At 39.0% G+C, this 25,873-nt stretch overlaps 1 protein-coding gene across 1 annotated transcript in view; it reads left to right on the forward strand.

The window, feature by feature from the left end:
- swap70 (switching B cell complex subunit SWAP70) overlaps nt 1-14,320 on the forward strand; it is a 44,732-nt gene extending 30,412 nt beyond the window's left edge. Inside the window, exons 8-12 of the mRNA XM_003214714.4 lie at nt 3,006-3,113; nt 3,334-3,500; nt 4,306-4,504; nt 5,144-5,240; nt 8,167-14,320. Coding sequence (XP_003214762.1) covers nt 3,006-3,113; nt 3,334-3,500; nt 4,306-4,504; nt 5,144-5,240; nt 8,167-8,279 — 684 coding nt within the window. The 3' untranslated portion in view covers nt 8,280-14,320. The remainder of the gene's footprint in view (nt 1-3,005; nt 3,114-3,333; nt 3,501-4,305; nt 4,505-5,143; nt 5,241-8,166) is intronic.
- The last annotated feature ends 11,553 nt before the right edge of the window (nt 14,321-25,873 follow it).

Genomic DNA, 25,873 nt, shown 5'->3' on the forward strand with positions numbered 1-25,873 from the left:
TGTTGTTTTTTATAGTTTAGATAAGCCATGAGAGAACTATGGGGCTGGCAAGATCAGTGTAATAAATACAGAGTATTGTGCAAGTATTTCATTTAGTGCTACTTCCTTATTTCCAGATTAGTACTAAAGTGCCAAACTGGTTAGACAGGTCTTTATAGAAATATTTTCAAGAGCTGTAGTTACAGTATCTTGCATAAAGTAGGGGTCTAGTTCCTCAGAGTTAAAGTAATAGAAAACTTAGATTTTTTGAACCAAACATTCCAGAATCCTCCAGCAATTAAAGGATTCTGAGTTGCAAGAACAAAAGTTTCCATATTTTTATGCCAGGAGGAACTTGGCATGGGAATATGTGTAAGACTCACAGGCCAGGATCCAAACAACACGGTAGCAGCTTTTTGTCTCTTTCAAGAAAGCAGGTGCTGTTGCAGGGAGAAAACAAACACTTCTCTTTCTATTCAGGAGAGGTATTGTAACTCCATTGTTGCAGAATTATGAATACGAGCAGCATTCACCTCTGTTTTCTGTATGAAGTATGTTACCCTATGCTGTAATGCAATTCTGGAGTATTTCATCTTATATAACAAGGCTTTCTTGTTTCTGGCATGGGGTACTCTTACAGAGATGAGAATCTGACAATCCTTTAGATCAGGAAAGGAGAGATGCAATAGCTTTAGGGGCCACTTTTTATGCCGTAGGACCATCTGGGGCTTACAGGGACTACCATAAAATAAAACAAACCACTAAAATGGCTGGAAGTCCACTTCTGGTTCTCAAAATGAGTTTTTAAAAAACAGTACAAACAGGCTTTGCAACCTACTTAAAAGCTAACTTATTGTGCCCTGAGGCTTCCAAGAGCAGCAAATTGCCTTCTTTTTTAACTGGAAAAATGGTCAGTCTGGTGCAGGAGTCCTTAAATTTTTTAAGCAGAGATCATGGTCCCTCAGATTGGGGAGCTGGACTATAGTTTGAAAAAAACATGAATGAATGTCTATGCCCACTGCACATATTTTATTTGTAGTGCAAAAAAAATGAAAGAACAATACAATATTTAAAATGAAGCACAATTTTAACCAATATAAAGTTATCAGTATTTCAGTGGGAAATGTGGGCCTGCTTTTGACTCATGGGAGAGTCAAGTTAATTACGATTGTTGCTGTTGTGCCTTCAAGTCTAAAGTTTAGGGTGAAGGCCTAATTAATATATAGAAATAAAGTTTTATTATTTATTATATCGAAATTAGCCATCAAATTATATTAGAGGGCTGCATCCGTCCAACAGGCTTTAGTTTGGGGACCCCTAGTCTGGGGAATACCAAAATCTTGAGGGCCACAAAAGATCTTTAGAGCTTACATACAGCCTCAGGGCCATACTTTGCTTTTGCTCTAGATGTTGCTGAACTACAATCCCTACAACTTCTCGCCATGAGCAATACTGGCTGGAATTGTTAGAATTTGTCATGCAACAACATCTGGAGAGCCAGGTGGGACGGCTTACAGGGAGCGTACCACCCCCCTACTTAGCCAGCTCCACTGGCTGCCAATATGCTACCGAGCCCAATTCATAGTGCTGGTTTTGACCTATAAAGCCCTAAACGGTTCTGGCCCAATCTACTTGTCCAAACGTATCTCCTCCTATGAGCCAGGAAGATCCCTAAGGTCATCTGGTGAGGCCCTGCTCTCGGTCCCGCCTGCCTCACAAGCGTGGCTGGTGGGGACGAGGGACAGGGCCTTTTTGATCATGGCTCCTTGGTTGTGGAACACCCTCCCCAGAGATGTACGACAAGCCCCAACCCTTTTGAGTTTTAGAAAAGCTCTGAAAACATGGCTATGTGCCCAGGCTTACGAAGATTAAATGATAAAGACGACTTGGACTGATTTACGGCTACAGCAGGAGGATTTTGGATGAACGGATTTTTAACCATATGTTTTATATTTTTATATTGTTTTAATTGTTTTAATTGGATTTTCATTGCTATGTTTTAATTATGTGTAGGCATCGAATTGTTGCCAGTTGTGTATGCCGCCCTGAGTCCCTTCGGGTGAGAACAGCGGGAAATAAATAAATAAATAAAATGATTCTGTTGCCTGCCCTATTCATTATGTGTGATATGCTCATTTTATTATCTGCTTGGGAGTTATGAATGCAGAGTGTCATTTTAGTCCTGTCTGATATTTTGTTTAGAGCTGTGCTACTCAAAGCTATAGTCCTTGGACTGGTGCCAGTCCCTGAGCTTTCTGCTGCTGATTCATGGAGAGTTTCTAAAAAAGAAAAAAAGTTGTAGTTAAATTAAACAAAGTTTGCGTTGGTCTTTGGTACAATTAGGAAAAAACAGGTTACCCGCCATATTATATAGCTTGAGTAGTACTGGTCCAGTGCACTGCTACATTTGGTTCTACCGGTTTGGAATGCTTTGGGTGTAACTGTTGATTCAGGTTGGTAGGATGTCTGACCATTTAACCCTACAGCTTCACAACTCTGTTGCCCAAGAATTATCTCAGTCTGGCTAGTTGGAGCAAAAAGTGCACCCTGTTTACTTATGTGGCATCATGGATTGAGGAAGGTCGCATCCAGCCTGGTACTTTTACAGTATCACTGCTTTCCAGTATCCAGGAGCCAAACATTGACTAATAAGGTGAAGAAAGGCAGAACTGTGCCCAGGTACCTGTTTGTATGTAAGCCAGTATATTTCAGGGATAGAATAGAAAACAAAATCATTTGTACTAGAAAATCATTTGTGCGTTTATGTATCAGATGTTCCTTTTGCAAGTGTAGAAAGAATATAACAAAATAAGTTTGTGCAAATGTACTGCCATCTTTGGAAGCAGGTGTTTCCTAACATTTTAAATTTATAAACCATAGCATAGTAATTTTCCTAGTGCAAGTTATAACAGTATCATAAAATGCAAACAATACAAAAATATAACATTAAATTTACATAATAAACAGTTAATCCATACAATGCATGTGTATGAATTAATCAAGATAACTGTTGTTCTTTGGCACAGCAACTGGAAGAAGCTGCAGCTCGAGCTTCAGAGGAAGAGAAGAAGCGTCTGCAAACTCAAATGGAATTGCAGGATCGATTTAGCCTTGAACTGGAGAGAGAGAAAACGGTAAATAGCAAGGCGCAGCAAAACAACAAACAAGCTCCCAAACACTTTATTGTTTTTATTAAGACATTTCTTGTCCATGTGTTTGAGGATGGAAAGCAAAAACTAAAGGGTTGCAAACATATGAGATGTGGTGGGGGATGACGTTCTCTCTCATAGGCAGATGAATGCTTTCACTTGTTTCAAAAGGTGATCCAGCATTCCTTCCGTTCAATATTGCTAGGTAAGGCAGCAGATGGAAGAACAGGTTGCCCAGAAGTCCTCTGAACTTGAACAGTATCTATTGAGAGTAAAGGAACTAGAGGAAATGTATAAGCAGCTACAGGATGCCTTGGAAGATGAGAAACAGGCACGCCAAGATGAGGAGACTGTCAGGAGACTTCAGGCCAGGTCAGTACATAATTTCGTAACAATATTAATAAATCAGTAATGAGTGAAACGGACATGATTCACATGCCTTTTTATATAACAGATTAGGAGGTTTGGAGTGGACAGGCAGTAGTTTTGTTCTGAAGTTGAATTTGTATGTAAGTCAGAACAGGTACATTTTTAAGATATACCAGTATATATCTCCACATACATACATACATACATACATATTAGCTTTGACAGCAAAAAGAAGAGTTAACACCTTTGTGGTGTTTGTTTTGCTGTATGTGCCCCTGTTCAGAAAATTTCTCCTCACTTTCTGTCCATGTAATAATAAGATTTTGGAAAAAAAGGCTTGTTTTGGAGACAAGGATTAGTGATAGAGCTTCAGTTGAGACACCCTTTCTCCATGGTAACTCTTTCAGAAGTGAATTTTCCTTCCTAGGGGTACACTTCTCTCACTTCCTGTTGTCCCACCTCTTGTATGACAGATGAAAAAAGAGGGGGAATAGCTTTATTATGTCAAACACAAATTCAGTTGTGTAAAACTGAATTGAGGAGCAATTAGTTAGAAATAAACAGAGAAGGAAATAGAAACATTATGTGAGGAGCAATTAGTTAGAAATAAACAGAGAAGGAAATAGAAACATTATGGTAGGATTTCCACTCCCAAGTATGGTAGCTAATGAGGCTTGGATTTTGAAAACTCTTCTTGCTTTAGATTATATTTTCTCAGCGGTTTAAGCTGCCAAGAGAAGTTATGAAAGTTGTCAGTCCTTGGGTGGTGTAGTTTGTCAATGACTGTAAGACTATAATTTTATTCTAGGCTACTGGAAGAAGAGTCTGCAAAAAGAGCAGAGCTGGAGAAATGGCACTTAGAGCAGCAACAGACCATTCAAGTGACTGAAGCAGAGAAGCAAGAGCTGGAAAACCAGAGAATGATGAAAGAACGTGCTCTTCAAGTTGCCATGCAACAATTAGAACAACTGGAAGTGGACAGGAAGCAAGCACTTGAGCAATACGAGGTGAGCTTTGAAATGTCTGCATGCCTTGGTTATCTGTTGGATAGAGAAAAGTTAAACTAAATTAATTAAAAATAAATTAAGTAACTAAATGAATCCAGCCATACGGTTAAAATCTTTGCGATAAGTTTGCAATGACCCTGGCAGATCATACATATCATCTTATGATCACTATGTAGAATAGTGGCATTAACAGGAATTCTCTTGTTAGGATTAAAGGATAGCAATAGGATAGTGTGTAGACAAAGGGAAAATGGGGTCAAATAGTATTTCTGAAGTCAACCAGACTCGAGGGCTTCATTCAACACCCAGCTATGTGGCAGCTTTGGGTGATCAGTCTGTAGTTCGGCAGTTGTGTGGATTTGGCAGCATGTACAGGATTATTCCCAAATGGGTTTTGTGTACAGTTAAAAACATTTCTCTGTCAGTGTTTGCAGAGGTTTATATATGAGGTGCTAGCTGAGATATATTCTGTGTCTGCAAGCAAATGCATGTCATGCCCTGCCTAGGTGAGAAGAAGCTTTCCTTTCTGGTCTTCAGATAATCTTGCTTACAAAGTAGAATGTGCAGTTACAGAATGACCTGAAATCCCTGAGTTGTCTGTGTGATGCTGATATTTAAACTTATTTAATCTTGTTTTAGGAAGTGAAAAAGAAACTGGAAGTAGCGGCAAACAAGACCAAGAGTTGGAAAGACAAAGTAGCTCACCATGAAGGGTTAATTCGATTGATTGAACCAGGTAGGAAGTAATGTCTTACTTCATGAGTCAGCACAGTGGCTCTTCGTTATTTTTATCCACAGTAACCTAATGTGGTTTCCAAGAAGTCTGAACTGCTATTGAGTCACCCTGGGTTGCACTTCCTGGGAAAGGCCACTGTTTGGAAAACATAATCAAAATAAGCACTGAATGCAGACCATACATATGTTGTAAACAATGGTAGCTGAGGTTGTGAGTGCCTACATGACAGATTTCTCATAAGCTGTCACGACATAAAACAATACACTTTGTTTTAATGGCTATTTGTAGCTTTTATGTGATTGTACAATATGCAGAACAATGACAAATATGGTGTTTGAGAAAAGAGAGTAAACAACGTGATGTGTATGTATGCTTGCAATTCTGTTTCCTCTTTTATGTGAGTTGAATGCAGGTGGTAACCTAGGAAAATGCTAGTGGTTTTAAAGTCTAATTCCTTATTGTCTTCTGGATAAAAAATGATCTTCAGAAAACATCACTAAGTTGCTGATTAATGTTAATTTTCACAGAAGGCTTTTATAACAGAACAGAGGTAGGATTGAATCAGTAAGCTAGGAGCATTTTTGCATGATATTGCTGCTGTTCAATTTTCCTCCTGCTATAATCCTATTTTTTGCCATCCAAAATATTCCAAATGTTATCTTTTTTAAAGTATGTAGTATGAAAAATCCCAGTTTAGGGATCATGTGGGTATGTTTGGGGTGTGTTGTAGATGTGGTTATTTTCTTTATGGTACGGAAGGTGTAAGGAAGTGAAGTGGAATTGCTTCTTCCAGCTGCACTGGGAAGGATTAGCAGGCCATGCTGGTGAATCAAGGAAAGGAATGTCATTTCTGTCCTTCATCCTGACAAACAAGTATCCAAAATAACAGGAGCCCAAAGTTCTTACATCTTAATGTAATGTGCCAAGCTTGCAAAGCCACTACTTTCAAGCACATGACCTTGAAAAATTCCATTAAGCTAAAAATTCAGTAGAATTATTGTCTTTTAGGAATCAGTTGATCATTACAGTCTCCTGGAAGGTAATCATTTCCTAGTTTTTGCTACATACCCCATTCTCCAGTTTCTTGGTATCTTTAGAGAACAAAATTATTAGGAAACCTTCACTGTGTCAGCTTATTATTTGGAAGAAATTTCAAGAAACAAAGAAGCAAGCAATTTTGGTTTAGCACATGTGAGACCATGTTAGAGTTCCTCTTCAGAAGGTCAAGGTATGCCTTTGCTGGAGATTGCTGTAATTTTCCCAGTCTTTTTTTTAACCCATTGTACTCTGTCAGCATCAAGGAGGGGTAAATATGTTTGACCTGGAACTGACAATATAATGCCAGAGTCAAATCCCCTGTGATAAGGAGAGCATTTCCTGCTTTAGGTACTACTGTGGCATTAACCACATTGTAGTGAACACACTTCAAAATCCCCACATTTTCTCCAAGTGTATGCTGCCATCAGGATTTCACATTGGATCTACTTCCTCCGTGTTTTATTAAAGGCTATTATTTTATAAAAACTGTTATGATATCGCTTTTATGATATAAACCTGATGGAATACTAACATAGTGACCAGGGAGTAGATGTAGTTACAACTACAGTGATTCCCATTTTTCATCTCCCACATAATCTCTGGATTTGAAAACCACTTATATAGAGTGATCTCATCTTGTCAGGAATCAACCTTGCTTTACTCACCCACATACAGTCCATTACCAAATACAATCTAATTATTTCAATTGATCAAATGGCATATTGAAAAAGGAGTATATTGTGGACACTAATTGGTAGCCCATCACGTAGCTTCTGTACTTAGAAAAAAGTATATATATATGTGTGTGATACATATATAAAGTGTATATATCTTATATGTCTTATATACATGTGGATAAGGTATATTATGTGTATAATATACCTTATACACATAGCCTGAAAGTAATTTAAAGCACAATATTTTAATCATTTTGTGCATGAAACAAATTCTGTGTACATTGAACCATCAGAAAGCAAAGGTGTCACTATCTCAGCCATTCATGTGGACAATATTGTATTTTGGAGATGGAACTTGGCAAGATCGCATGTGGGTGTTTTTATAATGTTCCCCAATTCTACTTTCTGAAACTAAACTTGCAAGGAGAGAGGAAACCACTGTCACCCCAATCTCTTAAAAGATGTAGCTTTAGAGATATGGCCTGCAAAGTAACCAGGTGTTTCTCGCTCTCAGAAAGAAAACCTTATTTTGAAAATCAAAAATGAGGTAAAATAATACAGAGAACTGGAGCTTCAGTGGTGCCTCCAAAATGGAGGAACCCCGAGCAGTGATAGTACATTTGCTTTTATAGTGTCACAGGGCTGTACCGTCCTTTTGGGGCATCAATCAATTATTGTCAGGCTCAGCTGGTTAAAATACAATCAGGTAATATCACATCATAGACCATGTCATCTGCTCTATACCCTCCCCTTGTTTTGTTCTTATCAGTAGGAACTCTTCATCCTAAACCCACCATGTACAAGGCTAGTGCTGATGCCAATGAGGCAAGGGAGGGTCTGGCAAGTCTCCGGCTTGTCAAGGCAATCTGTGTCTAATGGGGTAGGTTACGGGGTGCTCACACCACCCTATCAAAGGGTTTGCTACACCTGACTGCTCAGAAGTTCAGAAAAATCCATAAAGGGGACTCTGCTTGTCTCAGTATTTCCCCAGGCATTTTAAACATGATCTATTATTTAGCATTGATTTATGAAATATATTAATTGGTTGTTATCCCAAAGATAAAGGTATAGCTTAAACATATTTTATATCAATCAGTAAATGCTTTTGATGGGATTTGGATGCACCTACCAGATGGCAATTAGAAGTGGATTTGGGCATATATATTTTAAATGACAATAAGTATTTTGTTTTGTTTTGTTTTGTTTTGCAGGTTCCAAGAATCCTCACATGATCACAAATTGGGGACCAGCGGCTTTCACTGAAGCTGAGCTTGAGCAAAGAGAAAAGAGCTGGAAGGGGAAAAGGAGCACTTCTGAGCAATGAAAACAGCTGGTGTATTTTAGATACAGAGAAGAAACTGATTTGTTAAATGAAATCACCTGGACTCATTTATTATGAACTGTTGAAAGTTCTCATAAACAAATTCAACTGGATGACAAAATATGATGTGTCTATAGCACATTTTTTGTCTAGTGCATTTTCAGGCACACAAACAGTGAGTGTAAATCACACAAGAATTGGGGTGAAGTGGTAATCAAGATAGCCAGACATCTTTGTTCATTGTTTGGAATAAATTATGGCTATCAAGGAAATGTGCATGTTCTCATTTCAGTTGTGCTTTTTGAAACACAAAGGCTGTTGTGGGACAGAATGAGCATATCTACACACTAATGCTTAACCTGTTTGTTAAATTTTGGAGTTTTGTTGCTGGTTGGTACATTCCATAGTCTCATAGAGCAAAACAGCAACCTGTTTACTGTGTGGCTGAAATGCCCTTGGATTCCTTTCTCATAGAGATATGGGATGCGATCTCAGGAAAACAAATGAAATTGCAGTTTCTGAATCTTTGTTAGCATGAAAAGGAGAAAAATTATGAATTGTGTGTGAATAAATAGTACAGGTTGAGCATTACTTATCTGAAATGCTTAAGATCAAAAGTGTTCAATGTTTGGGATTTTTCCAGATCTTGAAATATTTGCCCACACACACACACACACACACACACACACACACACACACACACACATATATATATATATATATATATATATATATATATATATATATATATAGATAGATGGGGATCCAACCTAAACACATATTCATTTATGTTCCATATATACCTTATATGCATAGCATGAAGGTAATTTTATCCACAATATTTTTAAGTCTGTGTACATTGAATTATCAGAAAGCAAAGGTGTCATTATCTCAGCCACCCATGTGGATAAGTTTTGATTTTGAAGTACAGTAGAGTCTCACTTATCCAAACCTCGCTTATCCAAGCTTCTGGATTATCCAAGCCATTTTTGTAGTCAATGTTTTCAATATATCGTGATATTTTGGTGCTAAATTTGTAAATACAGTAATTACAACATAACATTACTGCATATTGAATTACTTTTTCTGTTCAATTTGTTGTATAACATGATGCTTTGGTGCTTAACCTAATTTGATGTTTAATAGGCTTTTCCTCAATCCCTCCTTATTATCCAAGATATTCGCTTATCCAAGCTTCTGCCGGCCCGTTTAGCTTGGATAAGTGAGACTCTACTGTATTTCAGATTTCAGAATTCTGGATAATTGTTGCTCAACCTGTACGTTAAACATCCCAAAGGCCAACCTTTGATTACTGTTCATTGAATATCTATTGACAAGTGATAAAAATATGTGAAATGTTAAGAAATACAAACATTCTCTTTGACAAAAAATAGGCTTTCTCAATATTTTGGCAGCCTTTTTTTTAGAAAATCATGTTTACAGATTCCAGTGTAGGATTCAGTGCTGGACTGCTTCCAAGAGAACAGTAGAATTTAGCTGTCAGTGGGAGGCATCAATCCTCCCATGTGTGTGTACCCCACCCATTCACTTCAGCAATAGCCCCACAGGGCTTCGGGAATAATTCTTGGGCAGCTCCAAGGGCATTGGGGACAGACCTTCTGCTGTTCTGACATTGTACAGCACTAGGATTTGGGCCTGTATCTTAACCCTTGTAATATGAACTCTGTGCCTTTAAAATGTTGTCAAATAATTGCTTTTTTTTTTTTGCAGAATATTTACTTCGTGTTTTTTGGGGAATTTTTTTTATGCATTTTACTGCTTACTCTCTGTAAATGTTACACTTGCAAAAGATTGAAATGGTGGGCTGGGAATTGTGCTCCCTTGTGTTTTCTGTGTTAGGTGTTAGGCAGCAGGTGTTAGGTGTAGTGCAGTAAACCTTTCAGAACAACCATTGTGCCTTAAAAACAGTAAAAAAAAACCTTTTACTCTTGGGACACAGGTTTTTCCTCATTACAGCAGGGTGGACTGTGGTCATTCAGACCTTCATTATCTAGCAAAAAGAAAAAAAAGAGAGAGAAATATTTGTTCTGGAAGCATCTATGAACAGTCATTTGCCTTTTAAATAGGTCACGGGGGCCCCTTCCACTCTTAGCATCAAAAATACCTCCCTCCCAATAAGAAGTGGCTAGAAGTCCATTTCTGTTTTCTCTTTTTTGTAGCGCTAGCAGATTCCCAGAGTCATAAGACTGATTCCCCCACTAACCATTGTGATTGTTTACCTTACCTTTGGTTTATGCTCCAGAATGTAGTTTTCCCAGAAGAATGGGCAGGTAACTGTGCAACTGCAGGATAGCAGCTAATTCTACTCTTCCGGCTCCCAGATTTCACCCTGTCCTTTACTCAGTGAGCAAGTGCTCTCTCTGCTTTCTGGAAAATAGTAATGTTTTTGAAATTATTTCTCCTCTGCTCAAGCCTGAACTTCATTATGAAGTCTTAGACTATTCCTAACTCATCCCTTGAGATAGTGTTGTTGGCATTTTTATTGCATTTTAAAACAGATTTACATGAGAAGTAAAACAGAAACGTTAACATTGTTTACATAGGACACAAGTTTTGTTGTTATAATAGATCTTGAAAGAAAAAGGAGTACAAAATGAAAATGTATCTGTACTTCAATATATTATTATCAATTTGTTGCTCATTTAGTGGCATAACGATGAGAATTAGTGTTTCCCAGGATTTGCTTATTCTGGACATGGAATGGTGAAAGCATCTAATATGATGTGTTAATTTTTCTAATAGTCCTATCCATAGATAACTAACATGGTGTGGTGGTTTGAACGTTGGGTTATGACTCTAGAGACCACAGGTCAATTCCCCACTTGGCTATGGAAACCTACTGGTGGGTGACCTTGGGCGAGTCACACACTCTCAGACTTGGAAAACACTATAATAGGTTCCCCATAAGTCAGAAATGACTTGAAGGCACACAACAACAACAACAACAACAACTTCTTCCTTTTGTACAATTTGTCTTTTGCTGAATGAAAAGGTTATCTAACGTGCTCCAAATATCAAAAAATCAACATTCCTACACGATGTATACTTGGGAGTAAGCACTACTGAATATAGTGATTCTTCTTCTGAATGAATGTGCCTTAGGCATTGGCTGAAAGGGAAGGAATGCTCTGGGATGTGTAGTGTAAAAACTTGACTTTTTAAAGCTCTGTTTATACTATGAGGCAGTGAAGTACTTATTTAATGTGTTAATTAACTGTTCTTTTTCAAACTTGAGTATTTTCCCACAAAGGCCTAAATATTAGTACAGTTAATAACTACTAAACTGTTTTGCAAATACTTGTAAAATTAACTTTTGCAGATTTGAATATAGAATAGTATTACTGAATTTTCTGTATTGTATGAAATGTTGCATCCTTGAAAAGATGTCATATGATTTGAACTTGCGCTCATAAAGGTCATTGTGCACACTGCAGTTTCCATTCATTTGATTGGTTAGTAGGGCAAAGTTGTTAATAGTATATTTCATTAATCCAGGATTATTGTATTACACTGACCAACATATATTTTAGTGCCTCAAATGTTAGCCCTGTTTGTGGGTATATTTGATGTGCTGAATCCAAAAATGGCACTGGTTTCTTCCTATCAGCTCTAGTTTTTGAGATACAAATCATATGTCATATACCAGTCACCATCCTTTTGCTTCTAGAAAACCATGATAACCATATCTAAGAAACTAGCACTGATGCAGTCTATCCAATGCAGTTTTCTGAATTGGCGTCCCAAGTAATCCCAGGACAGCCCAAAAAACCAAGACACCAAGAAATGAGTTTTGGGGGTTGTGCTATAAAAAAAAGTCAAGTCGATGATCATAGATTGGAACAAGAAGATTTCTCGATATAATAAAACTTTGTTTCATGAGTATTTAAACTGGAAAATTCAGGGAGTATATGTGAAGCCTAAAGCAGAACAAAGCACCAGACTGACTGTTGTAGATAGGTAAAGGTAAAGGTTTTCCCCTGACGTAAAGTCCAGTCGTGACCGACTGTGGGGGTTGTGCTCATCTCCATTTCTAAGCCGAGGAGCCGGCGTTGTCCGTAGACACCTCCAAGGTCATGTGGCCAGCATGACTGCATGGAGCGCCGTTACTTTCCCACCGGAGCAGTACCTATTGATCTACTCACATTTGCATATTTTCGAACTGCTAGGTTGGCAGGAGCTGGGGCTAACAGTGGGCGCTCACTCTGCTCCCGGGATTTGAACCTGGGACCTTTCGGTCTGCAAGTTTAGCACACTGCAGCATGGCAGTTTTATAGGCAAAAATTGTGCCACAGGTTCCATATAGCACTCCAAAATGATTTAAAGGCTTTTAATTTTCTCTGTAAAAGCATTTTCTGAGTCACATTTTTGGATTTCCCCAGTGTGTTCTTTGTGCTGCCCTAAGTTAGTTTAGGCTGCCTGTTAACTTTGGAGCCTGAGCATATTTCACTGAGCAAACTGACCTTTGCTTTATCTTGTTTTATTCTGCACTCCAGCCAATTCCAGCTCCTTTATTTGCCAGGTACTTGTCAAATCTTTATGTATAAGAGAATTGTTAAACAAATTAAAAATGTTAAAAGAAAGTATTCCTACTATTGGGGTTTCCCCCCTATATGTTGTCTCTGGATGTAGATTTAGGTAGCTTCTGGGTCAAACAAAGGCTAAATCGCTGGATTTGAAGGAACCAAGAGCTTCTGCCCAGGCTCCTGACATTGCCTAGTTTTCAGGTTTATTCATCTGCCCCTGATAACTGCATTCCTTGAAAAATTTGGAGGGTTAATTTGAAAATATATGAACCTCCTCTGTTATTTTCTAAAGGTGAGACCAACATATCACACTTTTTATCAGGACATTAAGGAATATATCATTCATATTTTTAAAATTGTGTGCAGGTTGCACTAAATAAATCTTATAGACTTTTTTTATTTTTTGGGTAAAACCAGTGTGTTTATTACTGCAAAAGTTAAAAAAATTCTGATTATTGCTGTATATCATAAATCCCAGTTCACTAATAATAGTAGTTAAATTATTTGGGAGATTTTGAATATGTTTTTGTCATAGTAGTGTTTTTTTTTAATTTCATTTAGTCTTGTATTATTTTTTACTTTAGTATTTATACATCAAATTGTTTTTAAAAAACACCCTCTGGTCTTTTCATTTGGATATACCGTAAGTCTCTCATGCAAAATCCCTTAGGAGTTAATGATCTATGCAGTGATAATGTTGTCTAAATTGAGATTCCGATTATTTGTAGGTTTTTCAAAGAAACAAAAGAAAAAACTTATCTCCATTGGGTTGTTTATATGTGTGGTGTCTGTTTACTTAACTGAAAAACTTTTGTTTGTGAAATGGTTCCACAAAATGTTATATACGTGTAAAGAAATTCAATTTCTCACATTTCTAGGTTTGCTGTAAACTGCCGCCAAGTCACTCTGTCATTACTCAGGCTTTGCAAAATCAGGGCTGTGTCCGAAGTCTCTTTTCCTATTGCTGTCTGCTTTACGAAGCATTATTGTCTTTTCTAGTGAGTCATGTGTTCTCATGATATGTCCAGAATACAACACTTGGTTTAATCATCTTGGCTTCTAGGAAGAGCTCAGGTTTGATTTGCTTTAGAACCCATTCATTTGTCATTTTAGCAGCCCACAGCACTTGTAGGGCTCTTCTAGAGCACCACATTTCAAATGAATTGTCTTTCCATTAGATTTCCTTACTGCCGAGCTTTCATAACCATACATAGAAACAGTTTCTAGTTGCTGCATATTAAATATTGCTTGTTTTTATGCTCCTGACATGTTTATATATTTCTGACTTTATTTACACCAACAATACTAGCATTGTTGCATTGGTCATCTGATTATTTTGATACTGTCCAAACAGCAAGTAAACTGTTAAATTGCATTGGGTAAACTTTGATATTTTGCTAACTACCATTGTGTTCTAAAACCTTGTACTAGTGATTTATGTTTTCAAATGTACTGTTTTGTTTGTACTGGAAAATATATTAAAATGAACTTTAACTTCTAGGTTTGGTTGATCTTGTAATTGGGCAAGGTGAGATGGAGATTTACCAAATGCACATTGTCTCTAGAGATAATATTCCTTATGTCAGAGTTGTGTTGATACATATGACTGGTTCCTACCATGACACAAAACTAGCATACTGATGGAGAGCTACTGAAGCCTTTGTAATTCATGTGTTAACATTATTATAGCCAACACTGAACATATTGTGTTGTGTTATGAAGTGAATAAGATACGTGCTAGAAGAGAATGAATTTTATTGGGCATTTGCCAGGAGGGGTGGAACTACAACAACTCTATAGCACAGTGGTTCTCAACTTGGGGTCCCCAGATGTTTTTATTATTATAATAATAATTTTATTCTTGTATCCCGCCCCATCTCCCCGTAGGGACTCGGGGCGGCTCACATGGGGCCTTGCCCAACATCACAATATAAAAACAAATCAAAACATATAAATTTACAACAATAAATCAACAATATCAGTAAAACCATCATAAAAACAATCTTGCAAGAAAAAGCGTTAAAAACAGATATAAAACACAAATCTAGGCCAACAACTCCCAGACATTCCTGCCAGTTTACCCCAAAACCACCCCACACTCTTATTCTATTAAGAGATGGGATGATTATTCCTTTCTAGGCAACACAAAAAGTAGCAGTTGTTTATAATTACAACTTATTAGCAAAATGCATACTTTTATAAATATCTGTAAGTTCCCAGATATCATCCCTGGGACATCCCTGTGCACCAGTTAAAAAGATTTCAGGAACCAGGAGTTCTGTCTAAGACCTTGAACAATTGCTGCCATTTGAATTAAGCACTGCTAAGATCAATAGAACAAAAAGCCTGTCTACTTCAGACAGGCTCATACATGTGCCTTAGTGTACTAATCCACTAGCTGGCATTGTGAAGTTGTGCTGCTCAAAAGTTGTAGTCTGGAACATTGCCAGTCCATGAGCCATCAGCCGCTGGTCTCTGGAGAGCTTCCAGGAAAGACTGCTTTGCTGGGACTTTCCTGCTGGGCTTTTGTTGTCTCCTTGCTCTCAGTGGAGTCATTGTGTCAGAGGTGCATCATAGCCACTTCTTGGGGTTGAATGAGTTTTTTTCATATTAGCAAAGATCACACTATCTAGTCCCAGTCATATATACTAGTTTCTTACATGCATGCATACAATTCTTCTACATGCAAAGGAGCTGTGTGCTTGGTAACAATTACATGAGAACTAAGGGCTTTATTCGACTAGCATTTTAAAGTCTGATTCTTGGCTTCTTCTGCCTCCTGCAGAATCCTAGGAAATGTAGTTTGGGAAGGTGAGGAGGACCTCTGTAGCTGAGAATTACAACTACATTTCTCAGAATTCTGCAGGAGGCAGAAGACTCCAAGCATGTAGGGTTGCCAGCTTTAAAATGCTAGTCTGATAAACTTTTTAAATCTTCACAATAATTTCATGAAGTAGGCAGGCTGGGAGTATGTGACTAGCTCAATGGTTCGCACTGTGCTCTACACAGCACCCTTGTATGTCAAAGCTACTGGTTGAGTTACAGCAAACACGATGGAGTGCTGCACGTTTTTCTTTCTCTTGGCTCATTCCTACTGAATAGAGGAAGCAGTAGCAAAGAGGAGAAGGGCAGTGACTTAGCTCTAAGCAACCTTGCCAACTGCAGGAAGCAGCCACAGAAATGAGCTTAGCAGTGACTTGGCCCTTAGTAACATGTTACATCCCACAAGGATGGTAAAACATCAAAACATCCGGGCGTCCCCTGGGCAATGTCCTTGCAGACAGCCAATTCTCTCACACCAGAAGTGACTTGCAGTTTCTCAAGTCGCTTCTGACACGAAAAAAACAAAAACAAAAACATGTTGCTGCCGGAGCCCATGAGGATGGGGGCTGCCTCTTCCTCCTCCTGGGGATTGAGGCCAGAGGAGCAGCTGTCAGGAAGGCTTTGATTGTGTGTTTGATAGGTTTGGAATAGGTGGGCTTTGTGTCTTCTTCCCAATCTATGATTATATGATCCCAACTTGTCTCGCACTTGCAAGAGGCGGAAGAGAAACCAGCCATCTTGGTTGGTAGGGTTCCTGGTGCGCATGCAGTAAAGACAACCTGTTGCTAAGGGCCACGTTACTGCCCTGTCCCTCATTCCCAACACTGCTGCTTCTTCCACCTGGCAACACGCCAAGGGCCATTGCCATCTTCTCTTTCCGCTTCTCTTAATTTCTGCTTCTCCACCCAGCCCACATGAGCTTCGTGAACCAAGCTATGCCAAGACACCACGCCGCAGGAGGGTCTGCCTGACCTGGTGCTGTTGCTCCGCTCTCCTGCTTGAGCAGGGCTTGAAAGGGACACAAGACTGAGGAAAACAGTAGTGGCCATTTTGAGAGCAGCCACAACACCAGAAGGAGGAGGGAGTTCCTGCTTCTTGTATCTGTGGGTGTGTGCGTTAGGATAGAAATACTTATTAAGTCACTTGACAGAACTGTTAGGCATGTCTTTTGGTCTAGGACAGTGCTTCTCAACCTGTGGGTCCCCAGGTGTTTTGGCCTACAACTCCCAGAAATCCCAGCCAGTTTACCAGCTGTTAGGATTTCTGAGAGTTGAAGGCCAAAACATCTGGGGACCCACAGGTTGAGAACCACTGGTCTAGAGCAATGATGGCGAACCTTTTAGAGACCGAGTGCCCAAATGGGTGGAGCACTTGGGGGTGGTAAGGTGCCATAAGATTGCCACCACTGAAGTAAGGAAACCATGTAAAAATTACTGAGGGACCAAAAGTGCCCTGCGAATGCAGAAGGTTTGGGAATACACCAGTCTGAATTGTGGAAATATGGTGTTAAACTGTCCCCTAGTGGTGGTAAACTAAAAAGGTTTACAGCAGAAGATACAAATACAGTAGAGTCTCACTTATCCAAGCTAAACAGGCCGGCAGAAGCTTGGATAAGCGAATATCATGGATAATAAGGAGGGATTAAGGAAAAGCCTATTAAACATCAAATTAGGTTATGATTTTACAAATTAAGCACCAAAACATGTTATACAACAAATTTGACAGAAAAAGTAGTTCAATACGCAGGAATGTTATGTTGTAATTACTGTATTTATGAATTTAGCAACAAAATATTACGATATATTGAAAACATTGACTACCAAAATGGCTTGGATAATCCAGAAGCTTGGATAAGCGAAGCTTGGATAAGTAAGACTCTACTGTACATTCAAAAGAGGCATGTTGAGTCATGAGATGAAGTGTACCCAGTACAGTCCAGGTCTATATAATTCCCCAAAGGGGTCTGTTGGCCTCCTCCTGTTTTCCTTTTGGCCTCGGAAATCTCACTAGTGGTACCTCAGATAGCCCTTTTCTGTTTTTCCAACCTTTAGTGGCCTCAAGAACATTAGCAACAGTACTTCCCCCTGTTCACAATTTTCTCTTCTTGCTCTCAGGAGTAGCACAACCTTTCCCTATTTTCTAGAAACTTAAAAAAAATCCTCCAGAGTTCTACTATTTCTAGCTTGTAGGAGCCCCACTTAGAATTGTTATTGTTTATCTCAGAACCAGACACTGCAACTTGGACATTAACTTAAAGCACTGTCAAAATTTGAAACTTCCACAGCAGGCATGAGCAAACTTTGGCCCTCCAGGTGTTTTGGACTTCAACTCCCACAATTCCTGGTCTCAGGCCCTTTCCTTTTCCCCCTCAGCCGCTTAAAAGGAAAGGGCTTGAGGTCAGGAATTGTGGGAATTGAAGTCCAAAACACCAGGAGGGCCAAAGTTTGCCCACACCTGTTCTACAGGCTGAGTATCCCTTTTGTAGAATGCCTTTGGCCAGAAATTTCAGATTTTAGAATACCTGTATTATACCTGTATTTGCATATACTTACATAATGAGTTGTCTTGAAGATGTGGCCAAAGTCATTCATGCTTCATATACACCCGGAGGCAATTTTATCAAAAATATTTTAATACCTTTGTGTATGAAACCAAGGTTAAAGATGAAGGTGACTTGCTCTTCCAAGAAAGTTGCTGATAAACCAGTTCACCCTTTAAATAGGTTGCAATGCCCCCCTAAAGGGTTTAAAAAAAAATCATGTGTGAGAATCAAAAGTGAACCTATGACTATTTCAGCATTTTCTCAATTTTTAAATAGCAATCCATGGGGTTTATGGAGGATCCCAGGGTATAATAATGACCCCCAGACCTGCTGTGCTTGACCACTCTTCTTTTTTGATAACTTTTTAAAAATTATACAACTTGCATTACCATATACACAATGAAATATTTATGTATTTATTTATCGTATTTACAGTTGTATTTAAAATGACAAAGTTAAATACTTGGCATTATACTAAATGTCCTTTGACCAGTAACTGGCCACTTGGAATGCCTCTGGTGTTGCTGTAAGAAGGTCCTCCATTGTGCATGTGGCAGGGCTCAGGCTGCATTGTAATAGGTGGTCTGTGGTTTGCTCTTCTCTACACTTGCATGTTGTGGACTCCCCTTTGTGGCCCCATTTAAGGTTGGCTCTGCATCTCGTGGTGCCAGAGTGCAGAAATGAAATATTAACAAGCCAGGAAATTCTGAATAGGAAAAGAAGGCTACAGCCTTTGAAGAGTTAGACAGACTCCCCTAAGCTCCTTAATTTTAGTTTCAGTACCAAAGGTTTTTTTTTAAACACACTTGGACCAGAACTCACATTAAGAGGATTAAAATGTATAACCTCAGCAGCCCAATCCAGTACCAGAACTAGTGCCATGTAGTTGTGGTTAGTGTTACATACTAAAAAGTTAGAGACTTGCCAGAGTTCATAGCTATTTATTTTGGGAGTGCAGAATGACCAAAGAAGTCATTGTCCAAAACCTAATTTCTAAATTTTGATCTTGGCCAAAGTAAATTTTCCTAAATCTTCCCTGGTCTTCAATAGGCCAACTAAAAAAAATAATCACAGTATTATATGATAACTTGTTGTAGGCCTGAGCTGCATGGCCTGTTATGTTTCTAATCCTCTCTCTGCGCGTTCAATTGTAAAAAGACCATCTATGGCAGTGGTTCTTAACCTGTGGGTCCCCAGATGTTTTGGCCTTCAACTCCCAGAAATCTTAATAGGTGGTAAACTGGCTTGGATTTCTGGAAGTTGTAGATGAAAACACCTGGAAAACCACAGGTTGAGAACCACTGATCTATTGCATTCTTCCTTTTTATACAAAGATGTGCATTTGTAAGTCACTTGACAACTTATGGTGACCTCATGAATTTCCTGGGAATTTCTTAAGCAAGGAATACTGAGAAGTAGTTTTGTCAGACAATTGGATAATTGGATAATTAACTGTTCAGATATACCTTTGAAGAAGTTTACTAATATTATAAATGGTAAAAGGAGACATCTAAATGGTTTTGATATACTTGGTTCTCTCTCCTTCTCCTCTGTCTTGATCACTTTTTAAAAATTACTCCTCCATTCTCCTTGCTTCCCTTCTTTTTCAAGATTACCTATACACACTTACATAGCAAGATGGTAGTCAGCCTGGCAGACCTTTCACATTGTCCCGATGTGACTAATATGACTAGACGCGATCCTTCTATGCAATTACAGATTGAGTTTTCCATAACAGAATTAATGGGGAAAATGGGTGGGAACTAGGATGCCTACAGGTCAGTGGTTCCCAACCTCTGGTCCATGGACCACCAGTGGTCCCAAGAACTAAAATGTGGTCCGCAGCCTCCCTGTTGCAATGAGAGCAACTGGTCTCGTGAAACCCTCTTACAGTGCTGAAGCAACGGGGATGTCGGGAAGGAAGAGGCTGACTACTCACAAAAAAGTCTGACAACAAGCCTCCTGACTGCTGACTCTGGTGCCTGGAAGCAGGGGTGCCTTGGTGTCTTCATTTTTAGGCCTGTTCCTAGGGTGATTTGGAGTGCTGATTCAGGAAATTGCATTGGATAGACTGCATCAGCTCTAGAATATTAGATATAGTTTTCTGTGGGCCAGCAGAATGAATGGCATATTCTCTGTATCAGAAACTAGAGCTGATGTAGTCTATCCAATGCAATTTTCTGAATCAGCACCCCAAATAACCCAACCAAATCTAAAGTTGACCAAAAACTGATTTGTAACCCCTTTGGTACTAATGTTGGAAACTAGCCCCTGGTCAAAGTGGTCCCCGGTCAAGTGATCCCTGGTCAAAAAAGGTTGGGAATTACTCTTATTGGCTATTAATCACTGGCTGCAAACACTCTTTGGCCACCAGTGGCAGAGAAGATGGGGGAAGCAGTGGGAAGGAAGTAGTCCCATGGAGGGTTAGATGCTCCTTTCACTTTCCATTTCTATTACAAGTGTAGCTGAGTGCAAAGTAGGGTAATAATGACCGTGAGTATGTGTGATGAATGAAACTAAGTCTATGCATGTTATGTGTGTATAAATGAAAACAGAACACAAGTATCAGATAGAATGTATCCCTTAGCCATATTATGCATTTGTTTTGGCACTAAAAATATCCCATATCACTTGATTTTGAGCTTTGTTTTTGTAATATAGCTTGCTATAGAGCCTGAGATCTTTGGCATGTCTAAGTTTTGTTTATTTTTATTAGTAGTATTATTGTGGATTGATCTGAGGGGCTTTACTAACTTCCTGCTTTTAAAAATATTTCTGATAATGATAATAGTGTGTTTGCGAAGGGTGATGGAGTGTCCGTCTTTTAAAAATATTGTTTTTGTTATGAATTCATTTTTCATACTTGACTGAGTGGTTCTTGTTAGATTTAGGGGATTGTTTGTAGTTATTTCTTATATTAATTCATATGTTTGGAGGCTTGACCGGGTGCCTATCCTTATAAAAGCATAATCTATCTGTTTTATCTGTCTATTATCTATTGTGTCTTTATTATAATGCCCTGTTGGGGTTGTTGTGATGGCTTGGTAAGGAACATGACTACCTGTTTTTGCATTACTTTTATTATGACTTGGTCTGGGACTTGTGATGTACAACAATATTTGGAAATTCTGAACTTTATTTAGTAAAAAAAAAGACACCTTCAAGGTCATGTGGCCGGCATGACTGCACAGAGCACTGTTATCTTCCTGCCAGAGTGGTACCTATTGATCTACTCACATTGGCATGTTTTTGGACTACTAGGTTGGCAGAAGCTAGGGCGAACAGCGGGAGCTCACCCCGCTCCCCAGATTCAAACCGCCGATCTTTTGGGCAGCAAGTGCAGCAGCTCAGTGGTTTAACCCGCTGCACCATCGGGGGCTCCAGTTGCAATAATAAGGGAGTATGAAATAATACTTTAGAAGCAAAAGGGGGAGCAGATGAGATGCAGAAATAATGTTAAATATTGTCAGGACCCAGGCTGCAGAACACCAATAACCATGCGCAGAGGCCAGACTCTATCTAATATCTTTATTAAAGAAATATATAAAAACAATAAAAACAAGTGAAGAATATAGTTCAGAAGCAGACCTTTCAGATGAGGTCAAATATAGTCCAGAAATGTATTGTCCAATATAAGATATTAGAGTTCAAATTTTTAATCCACTTGACCGAAACACACACTTTGCCAAGCAATAGTGTGGGGAAATAACAGAGTCTTTATAGTCCAATTAAGCTTGACAACAAGGCTGGAATTAAACTTGATTCTTGACTTGATCCAAGACTTGAAACGAGGCAAACATGAAGCATGAAACAAAGTCCGTGGCAAAACGTGAAACAAGGCAAGGCATGAAACTTGATCCGGGAAGCAAGGAACTGGGATTACGAAGTCCACACACGATCTCTCTCCTCAAGCTGATCAATTGACTCCGCAAAGTTCCCCTTGCGACAAACACCTATATTGGGTCTCGTTTTCCCACCAACAGAACTCTTTCCCTAGAGAACGAGAAGCGAAACCCAACTCTGTCCAGATGCATGACTCCTTAGAATTTCCCAAGGGAAGCAGACCTAATCAGCTAGTTGTTTGGCAGCGATTCTCAGGCTCCGGCGATTAGCCTCTCTGACTCCTCTATCTCTAGTATAATTGTCCCTCCGGGAAAACGGGGGGGAGTTCTGTCCAAGGCCTGTTTGGCTGAATTCTTGAGGGCAAACATCCTCCAGGTGGAGAGGCTCCGGCTCTGGCTGAACCGGCGAAAATCCCATGTTTTCCTCTTCGTCTGCCACAATAGTACTAGGAACAGGACTACAAGGCCCATGAGTCATCACAAATATACAGAAAAGTGATGTGAAACCAGTCATTCCATTTGTACATGCTGTTTTTATAAAATTAATATTCAGGAACAAATACAAAAAAAATCAGGAAAAAGAAACATTGAACATTCTGTAGCTTGCCATTTAGTGTGCACAGTGGACTTGATAGTGCTGTGATTTTACATTTCTGTTTGATAAAAAGAGGGTGAGTCTGGATGACCTATGAAGTTGCCATTTGAAAAAGAAAAAAGAGAAAGCAGTTTTCTCAACATGTCAAAGGCAATTAGAAAAGCATAGAGATTTATGGGGGCAAAGAAGCTTGGAAGGGCTTCGATAAAACATTCTTTTCTTACGAATACCAACCAATCAAAGAAAAAAGGACTTTTCCCTGAAGAAAAAAATATTCTTAAAAATATTCACACCTACTTTTATGGTAATTTCTTGATGTAATACTATCTGTCATAGTCAATTAACAGAACATTTATGTAAATGCACAAGATTATAAATTATAAATTCCTGCTCACATCACTGTACATCACTTTAGAAACTTTTTTCAAGGGGTTGCTGTGAGTTTTCCAGACTATATGACCATGTTCTAGAAGCAACATTTATGGCAGGCATCCTCAGAGGTTGTGAGGTCTGTTGGAAACTAGGCAAGTGTGGTTTATATATCTGTGGAAGAAAGAAGTCTTGTCTGAGGCAAGTGTGAATGTTACAAATTGGCCACCTTTTCTCAAGGGGATTTTTCTGCCAAATGCTAAGAATTAAAGACTGATTGATTTCCCATATTTGAAAGTGTTTTTTTTTTCATTCAAAAATTCTCTGCAACAGACTGAATCAAAGTCTTTAAGAAACAAGCCAAAAAAACCAGTGCCCATCAATGTCTATTCCTGTTCTAGAAAGGGCAGTTGGGATATAAGCTTCTGAAGGTCCACTGCAAGCTTATAGTATACAAACACAGGGGTTGCAGAATTTGTTTCTTGCTCGTCCTTGGTATTGAGATTGGAGTTCCCTTGGGCCATGAATTGAAGGGGACCAAGGGCTCTTCTACACTGACCATATAATGCAGTTGGAAGCCAATACAAGGTTGTACAAGATACATTATATTTTTACTTAAAACACACTAATTATTTCTAATTAGTGTGTTTTAAATTATTTCTAAATTATTTCTTAGTTTTAACTATCACATCAGTTAAAATGAGGTTTGTTTTATTCCATGCCCTACTGAGCAACTAGAGGAGCCCCCGATGGCACAGCAGATTAAACCACTGAGCTGCTGAACTTGCTGACCGAAAAGTCTGCAGTTCAAATCCGGGGAGCAGAGTGAGCTCCCGCTGTTAGCCCCAGATTCTGCCAACCTAGCAGTTTGAAAAAATGCAAATGTGAGTAGATCAATAGGCGCTCCATGTAGTCATGCTGGCCACATGATCTTGGAGGCGTCTACGGACAACGCCGGCTCTTTGGCTTAGAAATGGAGATGAGCACCAACCCCTAGAGTTGGACACAACTAGACTGAATGTCAAGGGAATACATTTACTTTTACCTTACTGAGCAACTGAATAGAAAAGTTTTTTTAAAGATTTTAAAAACTTTAAAAAGTGTTCCTAAATACCCAGAAGGTATCAGATCGTGTCTGATATTGGATGCTAAGCATAGTCAAGCCTAGTTACTGCTTGGATGGGGGACCAGCAAGGAATACTAGGTGCTGTTGGCTGCATTCAGAGGAAAGCAACAACAAACTGTCTTAAGAGTATTAATTGCGCAAGAAATCTGTGGGGTTGGCATGAATTGGTGGATGACTTGAAGACACACACACACACCTGTTTTTAATGAACTAGGATGTCTATTTGAATAAACTAAAAACCCAAGCCATTAAAAGGACAAGGAGTGCCGTGCTTTCTTCTCTGGAGGGTGAAACTGTAGGAGTGAGGAAATGGTGTTTCCTGCAGGCCATCCTGAATTCCTGAGTGGGGCTCCACGCCTCTTGGAGGGCTTGACTTGAACATCATCACATGAAAGTGAGAACGTGCAACAAAGCACGTTTCCCTTTAGGCAGCAGTTTCCTACAGAAAGAGAACCGAAAGGCTCTCTGTTGCCCTTTCACCCATTTAAAAAATGCCATAGCCTGCAGCCAAGCAAAGGAGAAACTAGTACAGGCAGCTGGCAGTGTTCTAGGTTATTAACAGTTTTGCCAGAACAATTTTGGCAAGTGATTGTTCTTTGAGTGCAAACAAAAATGCCAAGAATGCCACAACGTATTACTGTACAAACACATACACACAAACTTATATTGTGAAGAGAGAACTAAATGTACATGAGACTTATTAATGAGGTCTGGCTATCTTAATCCTAAAACGAATAAGAAAAACACATATGTGTCGTCCCAATGAAAAACCTTGCAGATGCTAACAGGACTTATGCTGATAAAGGATGTTTATCTAATCAGGTTTCTCTTATGCCTCTGTAAAATTATGTTTGGATAAGAATATGTTATGGTTTATGGTTTCAATATAGTAGACCAGCACTCGCTTCCATATGTTTCTGTTTTGTTCATCGGTTTTTAAAGGTAAACAGGCACACATTATCTTTTCATCGCGGTGTATTTATGTGTCTGTTCTGGATTATGGAAGGCGTTGGTATAGCTCGAGGGAAGGAAGGCATGATCTGAAACTTCACAACTCAGGAGTTGGACATAAATGGTAAACGGAACAAATTCTCCAACACCTGTGCTATGCATTTCCAAGCAATCTTTTTATTATTATTTCTTCAGGTCCCTGTTTAATTCTTGAAATATCGTTTTTCTGTCTCTTTAAATTGCTTCTGACTCATGGCAACAATATTCTATAATGGGCTTTTTTGGACAATTTGTTCAGAGGAGGTTTGCTGTTGCCTTCCTCTGAGGCTGAAATAATGTGATTTGCTTAAGGTGATCTAATGGGTTTCCATGATCAAGTGGTGATTTGAACCCCAGTCTCCAAGAATCCTACTCGAACACTCAGACCATTGCTTCATGCTGGCTCTTCCCTAATATTGCGTGCTGCTATATTTTGGAGATTAATAAACTACATTCTCAATTTGGAACCTAATCCTAAATTATGCTCAGTCTATATGGATGCAATGTTTGAAATTAGTGAATAAACTGGAATAATTTTAAATATTACTGTATCTTGTAAATCACAATTTATTGTTACCTATGTTTTTTTGTGAGCTCCTGCTGGTAGTCCCAGCTTCTGCCAACCTAGCAGTTCAAAAACATGCAAATGTTTGTAGATCAATAGGTACTGCTTCGGCAGGAAGGTAACGGCGCTCCATGCAGTCATGCCAGCCATATAATCTTAGAGGTGTCAATGGACAATGCTGGCTCTTTGGCTTAGAAATGG

This window comes from Anolis carolinensis, chromosome 1 (assembly GCF_035594765.1).
Source record: "Anolis carolinensis isolate JA03-04 chromosome 1, rAnoCar3.1.pri, whole genome shotgun sequence".
Classification (NCBI taxonomy): Eukaryota; Metazoa; Chordata; class Lepidosauria; order Squamata; family Dactyloidae; genus Anolis; species Anolis carolinensis.